This window comes from Pieris brassicae, chromosome 1 (assembly GCF_905147105.1).
Source record: "Pieris brassicae chromosome 1, ilPieBrab1.1, whole genome shotgun sequence".
Lineage (NCBI taxonomy): Eukaryota > Metazoa > Arthropoda > Insecta > Lepidoptera > Pieridae > Pieris > Pieris brassicae.
The window spans coordinates 11,982,832-12,000,169 of record NC_059665.1 but is presented as its reverse complement, the minus strand read 5'-3'; the positions used below and the strand labels follow the sequence as shown (position 1 = coordinate 12,000,169).

The 17,338-nt window shown below is 38.5% G+C and overlaps 3 protein-coding genes across 7 annotated transcripts; 2 read left to right on the top strand and 1 right to left on the bottom strand.

The window, feature by feature from the left end:
• The first annotated feature begins 32 nt into the window (after positions 1 to 32).
• LOC123715379 (centrosomal protein of 97 kDa) lies at positions 33 to 4,304 on the top strand. 4 transcript variants are annotated; one of them, XM_045670390.1, is made up of 16 exons: positions 33 to 148; positions 219 to 376; positions 549 to 693; positions 881 to 996; positions 1,148 to 1,347; positions 1,751 to 1,834; positions 1,907 to 2,063; positions 2,137 to 2,215; positions 2,291 to 2,458; positions 2,530 to 2,794; positions 2,864 to 3,139; positions 3,213 to 3,334; positions 3,475 to 3,560; positions 3,641 to 3,748; positions 3,822 to 3,892; positions 3,966 to 4,225. In XM_045670390.1, exons 1-16 carry the CDS (start codon positions 145 to 147, stop codon positions 4,072 to 4,074), a joined length of 2,148 nt encoding a protein of 715 aa, XP_045526346.1. In that variant the 5' UTR covers positions 33 to 144; the 3' UTR covers positions 4,075 to 4,225. The 4 variants fall into 4 exon arrangements, with proteins under 4 accessions (XP_045526346.1, XP_045526332.1, XP_045526323.1 ...); XM_045670376.1 differs by having other exon boundaries at positions 41 to 148; positions 2,536 to 2,794; positions 3,822 to 4,304; XM_045670367.1 differs by having other exon boundaries at positions 41 to 148; positions 3,822 to 4,304.
• Positions 4,305 to 4,396: 92 nt separating this feature from the next.
• LOC123715428 (peptidyl-prolyl cis-trans isomerase D) lies at positions 4,397 to 11,279 on the bottom strand. Of its 2 annotated transcripts, none has more exons than XM_045670428.1 (6): positions 10,985 to 11,279; positions 10,520 to 10,657; positions 10,034 to 10,140; positions 8,785 to 8,967; positions 7,843 to 7,959; positions 4,397 to 6,074 (listed from the first exon to the last, which is right to left on the bottom strand). In XM_045670428.1, the coding sequence occupies exons 1-6, from the start codon at positions 11,073 to 11,075 to the stop codon at positions 5,592 to 5,594; spliced, it is 1,119 nt and encodes a 372-aa protein (XP_045526384.1). In that variant the 5' UTR covers positions 11,076 to 11,279; the 3' UTR covers positions 4,397 to 5,591. The 2 variants fall into 2 exon arrangements, with proteins under 2 accessions (XP_045526384.1, XP_045526393.1); XM_045670437.1 differs by having other exon boundaries at positions 11,003 to 11,278.
• A 4,028-nt stretch (positions 11,280 to 15,307) lies between these two features.
• LOC123714095 (AP-1 complex subunit mu-1) lies at positions 15,308 to 16,981 on the top strand. Its single transcript, XM_045668225.1, has 2 exons — positions 15,308 to 15,470; positions 15,591 to 16,981. Exon 2 carries the CDS (start codon positions 15,591 to 15,593, stop codon positions 16,857 to 16,859), a length of 1,269 nt encoding a protein of 422 aa, XP_045524181.1. The 5' UTR covers positions 15,308 to 15,470; the 3' UTR covers positions 16,860 to 16,981.
• Positions 16,982 to 17,338: the final 357 nt, after the last annotated feature.

Below are 17,338 nucleotides of genomic sequence, written 5' to 3'. Positions count from 1 at the left end.
TTATAACTGTTAGTTATGTGTGCACTGTGCGGTCTGCCGGAACACGGAACACCCCTGTCCCCTGTGTTGATTTTTTATTGAATAAGCGTAATCAATGTTCAGTGTTGACTGTTGTGTCTATATAAAAATTTAATATGCAGTAAAATGGGTAGGTAACTTCGTTTGAATAGATACATTTTGATATAAATATAATATTTATAACTATTTAAATTTTATAGATACTGCGAAGGATGAAACTTTGGATCTATCGCGGCGTCGACTAAAGAAAATAGAGAAAGCTCCTGCGGAAGAATCAAAGCCGATTATTAGTTTAATTCTAGATCAAAACGAACTACAACGTTTAGACAACATCGATACTTATATTCGCGTAGAAAATGTACATATTGTTATACTTCTAAGCTGAATTACAAAGCTTTGAAATTAGTTTAAAAAGAACAACATTATTAAGCTATTCTTTACTATCAAATATGTTACGCTTTTTGTGTTAAATTAAAAAGTAGTAGTAAAAGTACTCTTTTGTAATTATTAAAATGTTATATATTTTCCAGCTTTCAATATGCAACAATTTTCTACTGAGAATGCATGGGGTATCTCGTTTGACAAATCTCAGGATTCTGTCGTTGAACAACAATGGAATCTTACAAATAGAGGGGTTGAAAGATATGATCTATTTAAAAGTCCTTAAATTGGCAGGTAAGGAAATTTGTATGTATTATATTTAAGGTTGTATTGCCATCAAAATTTATAGACAGTTATTCTATGTATTTAGTTTATTGTTTGCTTTTAAATATACTAGTGTATAAATAAATGTAGTGATTGATGTGATACTGTTGAAATATTGTATTTCCATTGTTCACTCATCACTATTTCTGCTTTACAGGTAATAATATAAAATCAATAGAGCATTTAAACCATAATATGCATTTGGAACATCTGGATCTTTCAAACAATCAAATATCCTTTATAGCTGACATTTCATACATGAAACATTTAAAGGTTGGTTGTTATATTGGCATGTGTATACAGTACAAATACAATGTAGTAATTCATGTTGTGGTACTTAATTTAGTAATGTTAATGTAACCTACTATACTCTAACAACCTGAATCATGCACTTAAGTATATGTGCTTTAAATTGTTGTTTTAGCATTTAAACTTAGAACGGAATCGTATAATGGATTTACGTCAGTGTGATCGATATCTCCCAACACAGCTCAGTCACTTGGGATTGGCTCATAACAACATTCCTGATCTGAATGAAGTCTCCTTCTTAGTACATTTGGCTGAACTTGATAGCTTTACAATACAAGGAAACCCTTGTGTTGCGATGGCTGGAAAAGACAATCTGTATCCTTTTCCAAAATGTATTGTTATTTTAGTGAAAATTGATTTAACAGATTGATTGATGTGAGATATATAATGTGTTAAACTAAACTATGACTATGCTTTATATTCAGTGTATGTATTCACTCTCTTTAAATGTAATTATTTTTCTCATAAATAGTCATTGAATAGATAAATATCGCTTGACAACTTTATAAGGATAATGTCCTTAGGTTCTTTGATTGTTCATCTTTATTTATATCATGATTCATATTAACCATACTGTATTGTTGTCTGTCTTACATTTGAAGGTAATTTTAATGTTTTTTTGGATTTCAAGTAATCAAGTAAACTTTTTACTAATTCACATACATCTAGCCAAACGGCATCAGTGTTAAATGAATCTCATTTTCTTAATACAATTCAGAGGTTTCGATTATCGGCCATTCGTGCTCAATTGGATATTAAGCGTCAAGTCTATTGATGGATTTATTGTCAGCGCAATTGAAAGGTAACCAACTGTTTTGTAATGTGTAAAAACTTATAGCGTGAAGCCCATTTATGATAAATATTGTGGGTGCAGCTTGAAAGCCGAATGGCTGTACAGCCAAGGCAAAGGCCGGCACTTCCAGACGGGACAGCACCGCGAGTTGTGCGAATATCTGTCCTCGACTTGCCCCCTCACCGCCGACGCTCTGGAGACGGAGGATCAGAGAAAACTTAGGCTTATATTGAGCAAGGTATTCATTTAATGTCTAACATGTAACTCACTGCAACAGTTCCAGTTTGGATTATTAGGAAAATGTCTTTCAGGCCCAGCATCACCAACAGCAACTGAAGGATCAAAATCACAGTCCCAACAGATCCAAACTGCAGTCGCCGCGAATGCAAGGTAGCACTCGGCTCTACTTATAATTACATTGATTCACTTTCCGAGTATCACATACTAACCTAGGTTTGTGTCAAGCCCGCATGACCCCGCGCCACATGGGTCGATCGCCCGATCGCCTCAGCTCGAGCTACCATGCCGCCGTGTCGCGGACATCATCGCCTGCGCCCCACGCCCCGACTCATGATCTCATGTCCTTGTCCTGTTCCGAACTCTCCGCGCGGGACTCGTCCAGGGAGAGGCGAGGTAAATCACGACCGTCGACAGCTTAGCGCGTCTGTCGAAGGTTCTCCAAAGTCCTCAAGACGAATCTGAAGTTCCAGATCGGCAACAACAACCGCCTATTCAGCGACACACCCAAACCAAGCCGGCAAATCAGCCTCTGGAGGCCGCTTCTAAGATGGTTCCGGTCCCAGAATCCCTCATGAGTCCCGACTATCAAGACCCCATCTACGACATCCGAAGGCCTCGGACAGAGTTGCCCGAGAGCTCGGCGTCGAACGCTTCGTCGCAGTCCAGCGACGGCAGCGCACACGAGGACAAGACTGGTAGCCGGAAGGGATCGCCGCGTCTGTGCAAGAGGTGAGAGCGGCTAGAAGCGTTTTAATCGACCTACGAACGCTTTCGTTTACTCCTAACGAAACGTTTCAGCGCATCGTCCTCGCCAAAGTTAAAGACGAAAACGGAGCAGCGGGTCGGAGGAGCCGAGGCCGTGACGAAAATCGCGAACGGCCCGACGCCGGCCGATAAATCGGAAGCGATCAAGTTGGCGTCGAACCAGCGGCATCAGAAGAAGGCGAGCGTGGAGAACTCGGCGGCTACCACCATTCAACGCGTTTGGAGAGGCTACAGGAGCCGCAACCTCAACAGGGACACCGTGAGGATCCTGCACGCCATCCAGACCGCCCGGGCCAGGCAGCACATCCAGTGAGTGTCCGGGCCGGGCGACCTCCGTCGGACGTTCCGTTCGCCGCTAACCGGGCCGCACGTTGAATTCCAGGCGGCTGACCTGCGACATGGAGGCCACGAAGGCGGCTCTCGAGAGCGAGCGCAAGATCCAGCAGCTGCAGATGCAGGCCATCAACGCCCTCTGGAAGAAGGTCTCCTCATTGCAGGCGCCAGGTTAGTCCACCCCCCCGACCTCTTTGCGCCACAGACGAACACAGACGATAAATGTGGATGACGGAAAATGTCTCCAAATGTCTCCAAATGGCGTTACCGCAATTCGACAGTGACAGTTCAATTTTTTTTATGGTCCTTAGACGTCCACAAGCCGAAGGTCGATCTCGAGGATAACGCGGACGCGTTGAGGCAGCTGACCGAGACCTGCGGCAATCTGCAAGCTCAGGTGAGACGCGTTACGTTAGAAGTCGTCTCACGACGAAGTGCGTGACCACGTTCTACGGAACGAATGAATTTCGTGTTCAGGTGGAAGAGCTCCGAGGCAGCGTCCGCGAAGTGCTTCGCTTCGTGTCTTCACCCCGAGGCTTGCCGCGCGCCTCGCAGACCGACGTCACCGCCCTCGTGGCCTCGCAGGTTTAGTCGATTTCGTACTCGCGCGCTCGCTCCGCGCGTCTCTCTCTCTCTGACCCGTCTGCTTTTGCGACAGGAGGAGCTGACGAATCGACTGCGGAGGCCTCGCTCCTTAGCGCTGAACGCTTCCTCGCCGCTCCCCGACACGTCAGTGCAGTCGTACCGTTTGAAATTTCGTCTCGTTAAACATTATGCTAAAACGCCTCTTAAACTATTCCAGCGACAAAACCGAGGCGGACTCGATACGGTCAGAGAGAACGGAGTCGATCATAGAAGACCGGGAGCCGAGCGTGAACCCGCAGATCGAGAGGGAGATCGTCGCCGACTGATGAGTAGCATTCGATTTAGTTTGACCGACGTCTCCGGGGGCGAAGGGGACCGTGTCGTTCGCCGCCCCTCGACTCGTCGGAGGTCACGCGGGACGCGCTTCTTCGCTTATTTCTTTTCTTGTCACATTCCCAAACTCCGAAGCGAATTCGTAACTCGCGACTCTTGCGACGCATTCTCTGTCGCTATAGACGCACCGAAAGAAAGGACATTTTATATATTGACTGATTAATTTTAAGTTTATAATTTAAATAAATGTCCGTGGCTCGACGCCGCAGCCCGCGATATCGATTTTGGTATCGATCGGTCCCTTTTCGTGGCAGCTTTCGGGTCACGACGCGAATCTCTACGCTTTAATTATTTTTTAATCGTTTAAATGTTACTGAAAAGCGAGTTCTTCCGAGCAAACGACACCTCTGCGATCGATCCGGCTCGGGAAAACTCGTGTTGTCTAATTTTGTAAGAAATATTTTTATTTGTAAGCGTACTTTACTAGTCACTTTTATCTCCCTCGTCCCGTTCCGGACGACATCCGCACCCCGGCCGGAACTTATTATTTGAATCCCCGAATTGTTTATTCGTCCGCCGTCCTCTCGTCTATCGCGTGTCCACCGTTTGTTATCATTTCGTTGAAGCCTGTATTTATTGTGTTTAATAAAAATAATTGGGAAAATATTGTTTTATTCGACATCCATCAAAGTAAAAGCCCATCGAAGTTACCGTTTTCACACAATAAAAGTCATATTTTAGATAAAAAATTGTATATTACGTCACGTATAAAACTATTCTAGTGCGTGAAAAGAGAAGTAGAAGTATTCTTTCGCGGTCGATAACCCCCGGAACAATAATTACGTACATCGATCGTCATCCCTTACACCTATTATTAATATATATATATATTAACGTCACAAGTAAGTTTATCTAAAAGCTGTGTTGGAATGAAAGTGAGTGCGATGTGTTATCGATTCGTTATTCTCGATACGTAAAGTGAATCGTGAAAGTCAGCGCTCCGTGGAAAACGCCTGGCCGCGAGCTTGTCGAGGAACGCTCGGGCGACGGGGCGTTCGGTCAAATCTCATGACGTGAGCCGTCTTAAAGTATTAACTAACAATTTTAAGTAATACACGTGAGAGATCAAAAAATCATAATTTACCTAACATTACAATTACTTAGCTTAACATTTACAATTTTTACATTATTATCTGATACGTATTTCGGTCGTCTGCGGTCAACCGAGTTCGTGACGATCGTATCTTTGGCACTTCCCGTTCGCTCATTCGTTTTGCAAATTGTTGGCAGACCTCGATGAGAAAACTCGGCATAAAAAGGAATTGGAACGGTTTAAGGCACTGCTCTCGATGCTTTCGACGTTTAAGCTGCGAACGGATCTTGTTCGAACCCAAAACTGCTTTAATATGAGGCAGTCGCGCGACACGTTAGACGAGTTCGGTTCTGGAATAAGTTACGAGTCGGGCCCGTCAGTCATCGGTAGCGATAGATGAGCACGTCGAGCCGCAGCTCAGTGACGGCCGAGGGCGGCCGCGGCGCCCTCTCGCTCTCGAAAAAACTTGGCCAGCCTCCGCCTCTGCACGTCGTCGTAGGTCTTGCTGGTCGCCTTCACCTCTTCCAGAAGCCGCAGCACGGCCCCGTTGCGCGGCGAAGCCCTGTCGGCCTCGCGGAGGTCGCGGAGGGCCGCCTCGTAGTTCTTGAGGGCGTAGTGCGCGCGGCCCCTCCGGTACAGCGCCTTCCCGTTTCCGGGATCCAGGCGGAGCGCCTCCGAGCAGGGACCGACGCAGGCGGCGTGCAGCCCCAGGCGGGAGTAGCACGCGGCCAGGTTCAGGCTGCACTGGGTCCGGCACGAGCTCGCGGCGGCGTCCCCGGCGAGCTCCAAGTAGCGCAGGCACTTGAGGTACTTCCGAGCCGCGGCCTTGAACCGGCCCGCTCCGAACAGCGCGTTCCCGCTGGACTTCACGTTCAGGATGCCAGCCAGCAGATCTTCTATCTGGGAAGGATTCGAACCGATTGAACCGAGGGCGCGACGTCCGCGCGTCCCGTGATCTCACTCTCTTTGAACTCGTCGACAAGGCTCCGGAGATTAATTCCACTCAAAAGATTTATTAAAGAGAGAAATATTTAATTTATTTTAGAATTTGTTTAACGTTGATTGTGTCAGGTTCCTAGCATTATGAACCCAATGTACAGAGCGACGTTTCCATTGCCGTACACAGATTGAGTCTAGTAATTATTTGTCAACCGTCAATCACCCAACAGGTGTTAGCGCGACATTGCCTTTGCTTAACGCAGGCCATGTCAAGCTGGAGATGTCGCATGGCATAACCGTATCATGCAAGCTCTTTATTTTAGCGAGACGTACATCAGAGAGACCCATAATTATAGGCCTATATATGTAGAATGTGGACGTTGAAATTTGACTCAGATATAATCAGTCATGGGGTCGTTCGACATTTAATTCTAATAATATTAGGTTGGGAAAAACGTCTTTTCGCATTATAGTATGTATGAGCTTGTAATAAAATCTCTTTGGCTATACTATTTGATTTGGCTGGTTTTGGTATCATTAAAAGTTAAAATTTAATTCCAAATTCAAATTAGGAAAATATGTGATTTATAATTAATTTTCGTACTGTCAAGATGAGTGTATCTACTGAATAAATTCGATACATTTTAAAATTTTACTACAAAAAAGGTAAAAATGCAACGCAAGCCGCGAAAAAATTTGCGATATTTATGGACCTAGTGCAGTCAGGGTCTGTGAGAGTACCACAAATTTTGTTGAAGCGTTTTCAATCCGGAAATTTGTGGTCAATTACGGATTATTACGGATAAAATGGATGCCATTTTTGAAAAAGTGGAGCAAGATCGGCATATCAGTAGTTACGACGTAGCTGAAGAACTGGGAATTGACCACAAAACAGTTTGGGCGCATTTGTAAAAACTGGGTACACAAAAAAGCTCGATATTTGGGTACCTCACGAGCTCACTGAAAGAAACCTAATGAACCGTATACTAATTTGTGATTCTTTATTACGACGTAATGAAACCGAACCATTTTTGAAGAAGCTGATAACTGGTGATGAAAAGTGGATCACGTACGACAAGAACGTGCGAAAAAGGTCGTGGTCAAAGGCCAGTCAGGCTTCACAGACTGTTTCTAATCCCGGGTTAACTCGCAACAAGGCGATGCTGCGTGTGTGGTGGGATTAGAAGGGCATTATTCATTATGAGCTATTACCACCAAAAGGACCATCGATTCTGAACTCTACTGCGAACATGAGATTATGAACTGATGAGATTAAAGCAAGAAGTTGAGAGAAAGCAGCCGGAATTAATCAACAGAAGGGGTGTGATTTTTCATCATGATAACGCTAGACCTCACACATCTTTAGCCACTCAGCGAAAATTAAGAGAGCTTGGCTGGGAGGTGTTAATGCATCCGCCGTGTAGTCTTGACCTTGCATCTTCAGATTTCTACCTGTTTCGGTCTCTTCAGAATTCTTTAGTCAGTGTCAGGTTAACATCGCGAGAGGACTGCCAAAACCAATTGTCGCGGTATTTTCATGAGAAGCCCCAAAATTTCTATAGCAATGAGATCATGTCCCTACTTACAAGATGGCAAAAAGTTATCGAACAAAATGGTACCTACATACTTTAGTTAAATGTAAATAAACTATATTAAAAAATGTTGTGACTTTTCTTAAAAAATGCGAAGAAACTTTTCCCCAACCATTTTTATACTCGAGAGCACTCACACTCAGCTCCTCCCTCAGGTCTTCCGGATACTCGGGCAAACGGTCTACCGTGCCATCCCGACATCGGACGTCCCACGGCTCGTCTTTTAACTCTCCGCAATCCTCGATGATACATTCCTACAAGTACACCGATATATTAATAATATTGTCCATTATTATTTTTTACTTCGAACGTAGAAAAAAAACAATCTATTTTCGAATAGAGATATAAACATTCCTATCAAACTGGTTTGGTGGATCTTTTAATTCGATACGTATACGTATCGATCGATATACAGGAATAAATAGTTTTTACGGCGATAAGAATTTCATTAGCTATTCCCACCTTGGGATTGAATGGCAATTTCACTTCTTGCCGCAAGACATTTGGGATATTAGAGTCAGAGAATTAGTCTCGGTATTCGCAGGTATCATAGTAATACGGTTTATAATATGATGTTGCGATTGATTGAACTTTCCCTAATGATTCCTCAACTTAATGACCCTTGAAAGAAAACACTTTTTAACCGGATTGAAGCTATGTATTCTAAATATTTCCGAACACCGTGACCACGCATGCTGTAAAGCACGCGAAACGTCAGAAAATTTTAAATTATGTAAAATAATAATGAGTTTATAATAATACATAGCTTCAATCCGATTAAAAAGTGTTTTCTTTCAATGTGTAAAAGCTATGTTAACAAAAGACAATACTTTATATTCCCTTATATGACCCTTTTTTATATTCTCGTAGTTCCTAGATAGCTCAGATATAGTAATAACATCCATAAAAAAAATAAACAACATACTTATGTAAAAGGAACAGAATATAAATCTACAATTTAGGTTAGGTATCAAACCGTTAATAAACAAATTAATTTAAATAAGAATCAAGTTTAATACACAATTATGAGACATACATTACGAGAATAAAAATTAAGTATTTAAATTTTTACTACTTACAACGGTGGGTCGAAAGTCATCAGCCGTTTTCTGAACTTCCTCCAAAATCCTAAGACCAGCTAACACCTGTCCAAAGACGACATTAGTTCCATCAAGGTGGGGACAGGGCACACTCGTCACACAGAACTGAGAGCCATTGGTGTTGGGCCCCGAATTCGCCATACTCAAGACACCCGCTTCATGCTGTAATTATTATATTTTCTTGTTAAAAGGCATTGACAATCAGAGATAAAAACAAACAAAAGGAATGCATGTTATTTCAGATAACAGCAATGGGAATGTAAAAAGTGTATAAGATATTGTATTCACATACATGCACTAATATTGTAAATAAATACATGGAACTAATATTGGAGTTTCAAAGAAATTTTAAAACTTTTGCCTTAAGGCATGGCTTAACATATGGATGCCAAACCTAGAAATTTACAGCCACACAAAACACAAAATTCCCTTCTGCCAGCAAGGCCGATCAGAGGTGAACAATAAAGGAAAATTTGTAGAAAAGTCCTCAAAGAAAAACCACCAAGTTGATGGGAAGTTTAATAGAATAGTAGGTCCAAAGTGCAGTTAAAAAGCATGCAATCTGGCTTAGATGGAATGCGATTGCGATATGAATAAGAATCCTATAAAGAATCTCATTGAAACCTATGAGATCCTTACTGGCGACTATAATGCTTCAGGAATCGAGAAGTTCTTTAAAACTGAACACCACTCAATATTAATATATATTCCCCTTTAAAAAGAACCTTCTGCCAAACCTAGTAGTGGCTGACTGGAATAGGCTTCCGGAAAGTGGAATTAGTCCAGGGTGCACTATTCCCACTTTAGTTTCTTTTAAATATAGGTTGGATGATTTCCCAAATCCCCAAATATGCACTTATCAACCTGCGACTGTGTTTATATAAATAATAATATATTTTTAATTTAATTTATACTTAATATAAGTTAATGAGTTTGAAGACTAAACTTTTGGTATGGAGACATATGTTGAGTATAGTGGGTACCCACTTTTTATTGTTCTTTAAAAAAGTATTTTATTGTGGGTAAAGATACTGCTGAACTGCTAATTACACATTCACATAATAAAATGTATCAACCTTGCATAGGCCACAATATTACTATATTATTTTGAATTTACACAATGTTAACAGTGAAAGTTTCAAATAACAGGTTCACTGTACATATGAAAGAAATAAGAAGAAATTATGACAAATTTAATAAGTTTAGAAAACAAAATTTTTTACTCCACCTTAAGAATAAAGTTCTCATCTTCAAAAGTTGTTCCATATATGCTTTCACCACCTGTACCATCCCCATTAATAATATCACCTCCTTGAACCATAAACTGTGTAATAGCTATAAAAAAATATTATTTGTAAACATGGTCACAACACAAAAAATTAAACTCAGCTGAGTTTTGTGGCTTGTGTTTATCAAGCCAGGATGTATATAGAAGAACTTAATATAATTGAGTTACATGCAATCCTGTTATGATTAAAAGATAAAAATTAGTGTCTTAGCACTATGTATGACCCCTTTTTAATATACAGCTGGATCAAAAAAATCGGAAAAAATTAAAACATCAAAGCATTATGATCCCTGATATGACATTGTATAAATACATATTTATATAGGTCAGTAAAAATATTAATAAGTCTTTAATTACATACACAGCTTTAATTATGCTCCTCAAAGGAATTTTGCAAAGTAAGCTATCTAAAATAATAATTCTCACCTTTATGAAAGCGAACACCTTTATAATGTAAAGGTCTTCCTAATTTACCAATCCCTTTCTCTCCTGTGCACAGAGCTCTAAAATTTTTGGCTGTTCTAGGAACAATATCATCTCTTAATTCTATAACAACTCGGCCAGCTAAAATATAAAATATTTATATACAGAAAAGCTATTATATCTATATAAAGAAAAACTACTTATATGTATTCTATACTATACTAAACTCCATCTTATAATAATTGAGAGTCGTGTGCGAAACGACACTATTTTGCTTATTCTTTAATATCTACTAACATATTAAATTCAGATATGCAATTTTTTATACAATTGCGACCTCGTCCCCCTGATCTGAATAAACCGTCCTTTTAACGGGTATGGTAACGGGTTTAAATGAAAATAAATACACACCGTTATACTAAGTTAATCATTTATACTATAGTAGATGATGAATTATACAATTAATACCTTCACAGCCACACAAACCTGTCTCGCCATCGATTGATATATCTAAAAACACCAATGGGTTTCTCTGTTTAGCAGAATTTTCTGATTTCATCTTAATTTGGGTCACAACGACAATTAACTATAACGATATATGAATGAAAAAAGACAACCATGATTTAATTGACAATAACATCATACTTTATTCGGAAATGAATCGCTAAAAATAATAAAATTTAAGAAATAAACAAAGAAAAACCGACTCCCGAGGCGCAACTTCGAAAACCGAAGTTAGAATTTGGAATTACAGATGACACAGACTTCATATAGGTCTACCGGAATCTCACGGCAAAGTAAAAAATTAAAATACAAAAGTCAAGTGTCGCAATCAAATCAAAGTATGAGATCTGTCAACCACTGCTGAGATTTTATGATTAACTTTTTGAAATTTGTTATTTTTGTGAAAATGCCGAAAAAGCCACTTCGATCTCAAGTGAGAAATCCTGTTTCTAATGTTTATCGTAAAATGAAGGGTGTTTATCAAACTCAAGCTTTGCTATTAAAGCTAGTAGAGTTGGCCAATAAGTTGGATTGAGTGGTTTTAATACTTTTAGTTTATTTTATATTTTTCTTCTGTACTTAATTGTGACTTCTTTATAGAAGTTTCCAGTACTACTACAGATACGGGCACGAAATCGTAGCTGAGGGCACATCGAATGATCTATTTTCCACGCCTGGTAAAAAAAGGACCGTCCCTCTGGACAGTTTGAATACAGTAGAGGAATTAACACTACATTTCGGAAGTAAAATCGAACTTTAATAAAACTGTTCCAAATTCTTCGAAAAGAAATTGATTTCAATGGAGGAGTATCTCTGAGTTTAGAAAATATTAAGTAATAATATCTCTCACTCTTACTGGTTAGAGGAAGCCTGCTCTAAGCAAAGCTAACGTTTGAGTAATTTGAAATTTTAATATGTAAAATACAAAAGGACAAAACTAACAGTTTTTGATGCGTATAAAGGAAAACTGAAGCTGAAGAGCATAATAAATTAGATTAGATTCCGAGTTAGGTGGATTGTAAGGATTCTAGACGCTGTTGGAGAATATGGTTTTGCACCAAATTGTTGTCTAGTCAACAAGTCCATCTGCTGACTAGACGACGACTGCTGACGACTAGACTAGACCAGACTAGACGCTATGAAATCAAAATCAATTTTACAAAACGGGTCACAGAGAAGCTAATTTCAAATCTAACAAGACTTTCATTAATTGTTATAGATAATGCAAGTTATAATATCGTACATATGAATGTGGGTGGTTCCACATAAGAAATCTGTGAAAAATTAAGACCTTTTAGTCTGCACAGCCTGCGGGACGCCATATCATTTCAAGTGCATTAACATGACTTCAAACAAAATCAAAATTCATTTATTCAGTTGAATCACATGATCACTTTGAATTGTCAACTCTACCGCCCGTTCGGAATCGCGACCAGCACACAAGGAGAAAGGCAAGAACCTTGGGCTAGTTTTTTTCTTCTTTTTTGATCGTCTTAAGTTATTTACGATGCTTATATTAGCTACAGTTAAATTAAATTAAATAGCTGGAGCAAATTATTTTTAATTCCAAGTTTCCTTATCTTCTAGGTAATCCGATATTTTATAATAAGCTTCTGTTTTATATTTTTTTTGTAATATTTGACAAGTATACCACATCACTTGGTAGTTTATTATAGAAGTGTACAGTTTTACCTATGAATGATTTATTAACTTTACCGCCTAGTTGTGGGAACAGAGAGTTGGTCTTATTTCTAGTATTATAAATATGATTGTCACATTTTTTTTCAGACAAGTGTATGTTTTTATGTGCATATATATATATAATATTTTCATAGATATATTGGCAAGGCATCGTTAAAATATTTATTTCCTTAAACATACTTTTTAGTTACTCTCTGGGGCCCATTTTGTAAACTGCGCGAATAGTCATCTTTTGCAATACGAGTATGGTGTTAATATCTGCAGCACCTCCCCACAATATTATGCCATATGACATAATACTGTGAAAGTAACTCAAGTAAACCAGTCGAGCTGTATCAACTTCAATGAGACGACGTATCTTTTTGACTGCGTATGCTGCAGAACTCAGTCTCTTCGCTAGTCCATCAATTTGTGGGCCCCATTGTAGTTTATTATCTAAGGTTAATCCCAAAAATACAGTTTTATTAACTAGTACCAACTTTTCCTTTTTAAATTTAACATTCACTTCTACTTCTGTTACATCAACAACAACTAAAAATAAATTAAACAAATCTTATACATACAGGCGTATAGGTGATAAAGGTGAGACACCCGTTAACACTCAGATTTTGGAGACCTCTCCAGAAAGCAGTGCATCATCAAGTAGCATTTCACACTCCGGGACTGGCCCAGTAACGTATGCATAACAGGTCAAAGTGCTCCTGGAATCGGATATAAGTGCTGCTCTCATCGAGATTAAAAACGAGTTCTCTCAAACGATTTGTTTTTTGACCGGTCAATTAGCTGAGTATAAAAATGAAGTGAATACTTAAAGAAAACACTTTTTTACCGGATTGAAGCTATGTATTATTATAAACTTATAATTATTTTACACGTGACGACGCATACTGTAAAGCACGCGAAACGCCGAAAAATTTTAGAAGTGAATACTCATATCAGGGGAGAATCCTGGCGCTTGAAAGTCATAATGTAGCATTGCGGGCTGAGCTGAACACTGTACACAAGCAACTTTCGTCACAGAACACCTCAGATCCTAGTAACACCGTCACAGAATTGCGGTATGAGTTAAATGAACGATACAAGATGGATTTACTCAACGATATTGAGATCTCTGGTATCCCGGAATTTCCAAATGAGTCCCCCGGTGCACCTCGTTCTCACTACCGCACAGAAGATCGGGGTCATTATTGAAGAGCGCGATATAGTTAATGTACACCGCGTTAGTGTTAAGCTTCCAACTATTAATGATTCGGACAGCTCGCAAATCATTACCCGTCCCTCCCGTCCCAGGTTAATTGCGGTAAGACTCGTGCGCCATTCTTTTAAACCTGTCAGTTTACTTAAACTTTTACTTTTGAACCTGTCAGTGAGCATTTCGTTGGAAAGCTTATTTTGGACAACAAGACTAATGCACAGGGGGTTGACGGAAATAATATGTTTATTTTAATGTTTCCTTATACTCTAAATATTATAACAGCCATAATAAACAAATCTTTCAGCCTACACTTTTCCATCACAATGGAAGATAGCACTTGTTCGGCCAATTCCTAAAATACAAAATCCAATAGAACTCAAAGACTTAAGACCGATCAGCATTCTCCCTGACCTTTCAAAGATCCTGGAAAGAGTAGTTTACAACCAACTCATCAAGCATTGCGAAGCCACCAGTAACATACTACCTGCATTTCAGTCAGGATTTAGACAAATCCACAGTACCACTACTGCATTGTTTGATGTAGTGAATAACTTGATCGCAGCTCAATACGAAGGTGACCAGTTCATTCTCGCTCTTCTTGACTTCTCAAGAGCTTTCGAATGTAACAATCGTCCTCTTCTTATTTCTAAGCTGCGTTTCTATGGGTTTGATCATATCACTACTTGGTGGTTTAGTGGCTATCTCCAGCATCAAAATCAGAGCGTGTGAAGAAATACAGATAGATTTACCAAGGATCCCGTGGTATAACAGCTTCAAATACATAAATAGGAAGTTATGAACGTGAATTAATTGGTTACGTGTAGGACCGTGTTCCAACACACCTCAAGAGGAAGAACATCATTCTTGATGATAATTGTACTCATTGTTCAAAGGAAAATGCAGACATCAAGCATGTCTTGTTCGAGTGCGAAACGTTTAACATCCAACGTTTATTACTTGTCAGTGTCATTAGTGACATTGCAGAAGAAAATTCATTAAGTTTTCCCCACCGCCCTCAAGATTTATTATCTAATTGTGCTTTTTTCATACCTATGTTTAAATTTATTTCAAACACAGTTGAAGAAATCTAATAATTACTTTTCGTTAGTAAGAATATTTGCAATTGTATAGAGTATTTTTGTGTTATGTCATTTAGTTTTAATATCTTATACTTAATTTACATTAACTACTTCGTATTACTAATTGCTTAAGAATGTTTAAAGTAAAAATGTTATATTTGTGATATAAATTCCATTACATACTTTTAAGAACTTTATGTAATATTGTAATCTCTTTGATTCCGACTGAAGAACTCTGTATCCACGGTTATGAAATAAATAAAAAAGGAATTTCGTCCGTCAAAATGACGTCACTTAAACTTGACATAATGGCTGGGATAGAATATGAATGAAGTCATGTCACATGTGTCATATTGATAAAAACTAAGTGCTTACGCCTTACAATACGTTATTAATAAATCCTACTATTATTGCTAATTAAAGAAATGTAAATTTAATTCTTACTAAAATACACCCTCGCCATACATCAACCAAAGTAAGTAATTGAATACGGTATTTATAAGTGGCATTGAATGTTGTAGTTGCTGTACTATCTTTTCACTGTTCATGATTAAAATTTACCAACTCGACAAACGCTTTTATCCACTTGTTTTAGATGTCGTCGTCGGCAGTTTACATATTGGATGTAAAAGGAAAAGTTCTTATTTCGAGAAATTACCGTGGCGATGTCGATTTAGGTGTGATCGATAAATTTATGCCACTACTAATGGAAAAGGAAGAAGAAGGCATGCTGACACCACTGTTACAGACAAGTGAATGTACGTTTGCTTATATAAAAACTAATAACTTATACATTGTTTCAACAACTAAGAAAAATGCAAATATTGCATTAGTTTTTGTGTTTCTGTACAAAATTGTTGAAGTAATGACAGAATACTTTAAAGAACTGGAAGAAGAGAGTATCAGGGATAATTTTGTTGTCATATATGAGCTATTAGATGAATTATTAGACTTTGGTTATCCTCAAACAACTGATAGTAAAATACTACAAGAGTATATAACACAGGAAGGCCATAAACTGGAGATGCAACCTCGCATTCCAATGGCGGTTACTAATGCTGTTTCATGGAGGTCAGAAGGTATCAAGTATCGAAAAAATGAAGTGTTTCTTGATGTGATAGAATCTGTTAATCTACTGGCAAATGCAAATGGAAATGTTCTTAGAAGTGAGATTGTTGGAGCTATTAAAATGAGGGTATACTTGTCTGGAATGCCAGAATTGCGTCTTGGCCTCAATGATAAAGTTCTTTTCGAGAGCACTGGTAGAGGAAAATCAAAATCTGTTGAATTAGAGGATGTAAAGTTTCACCAGTGTGTAAGACTATCACGTTTTGAAAATGACAGAACTATTTCATTTATCCCTCCAGATGGTGAATTTGAGTTAATGTCTTATAGGCTTAACACTCATGTGAAGCCTTTAATTTGGATTGAGTCTGTAATTGAACGACATGCTCATTCAAGAGTTGAGTATATGATCAAAGCTAAATCCCAGTTTAAAAGACGTTCAACTGCAAACAATGTTGAAATAATCATTCCTGTACCAGCTGATGCTGATTCTCCTAAATTCAAAACAACAATTGGTAGTGTAAAGTATACACCTGAACAGAATGCTATTACTTGGTCTATAAAATCCTTCCCAGGTGGCAAAGAATATTTAATGAGAGCTCATTTTGGTCTACCTTCTGTTGAATGTGAAGAAACTGATGGTAAACCTCCAATTCAAGTTAAATTTGAAATTCCTTATTTTACAACATCTGGTATTCAGGTAAGATACTTAAAAATTATTGAGAAGAGTGGATATCAGGCTCTACCATGGGTAAGGTACATCACCCAAAATGGAGATTATCAGCTTAGAACTAATTAACAAGTTACATTCCTTCTATGTTTTATACTTATGCACTAAACAATATTTAAGATTATTATGCAGTTATAATTTAATTTCAAGTATTATATTGTAAAAGTTTTTTGACACAATAAATTGTTTAATCTTTATAGGCTTCTTTTATTTTAATTTATAGTTTAAATTATGGAATGATGTATAAATGAAAAAACTCTAGAATAGCTGGACCAATTTCGCTAATTTCCATCTTTTCTATCTTGAATTACTTGTGGTGTACTCCCAACTGGAAGGTTTAAATGGTGGAAAATATGAATATTATAAAATTAAAGAAAGATAAGAAGCATAAATAATTGAATTTTCCGATTCATTTGATGTTTTTGGTTTTTCATGGTTAGGTTCGATTTTATTATATAAAATAATATTGTTCGAACTCAAAAACTGCTGGTAACTGTCAAACGTTTAACATGGATCACGGTCCTGACGGTAAAATCCCATCAAATTAA

Bases quoted from the DNA above. Each gene is read 5' to 3' on its own strand.
- LOC123715379 (XM_045670367.1), top strand. The intron at 694-880 runs GTAAGGAAATTT...TCTGCTTTACAG, and splicing joins AAAAGTCCTTAAATTGGCAG to GTAATAATATAAAATCAATA. The intron at 1,835-1,906 runs GTAACCAACTGT...TTGTGGGTGCAG, and splicing joins ATTGTCAGCGCAATTGAAAG to CTTGAAAGCCGAATGGCTGT.
- LOC123715428 (XM_045670428.1), bottom strand. From the start codon at position 11,075: ATGAAATCAGAAAATTCTGCTAAACAGAGAAACCCATTGGTGTTTTTA. The intron at 10,658-10,984 runs GTATTAATTGTA...TTTATATTTTAG, and splicing joins AGGTTTGTGTGGCTGTGAAG to CTGGCCGAGTTGTTATAGAA. The intron at 10,141-10,519 runs GTGAGAATTATT...ATTTTTTTATAG, and splicing joins AGGTGTTCGCTTTCATAAAG to CTATTACACAGTTTATGGTT.
- LOC123714095 (XM_045668225.1), top strand. From the start codon at position 15,591: ATGTCGTCGTCGGCAGTTTACATATTGGATGTAAAAGGAAAAGTTCTT.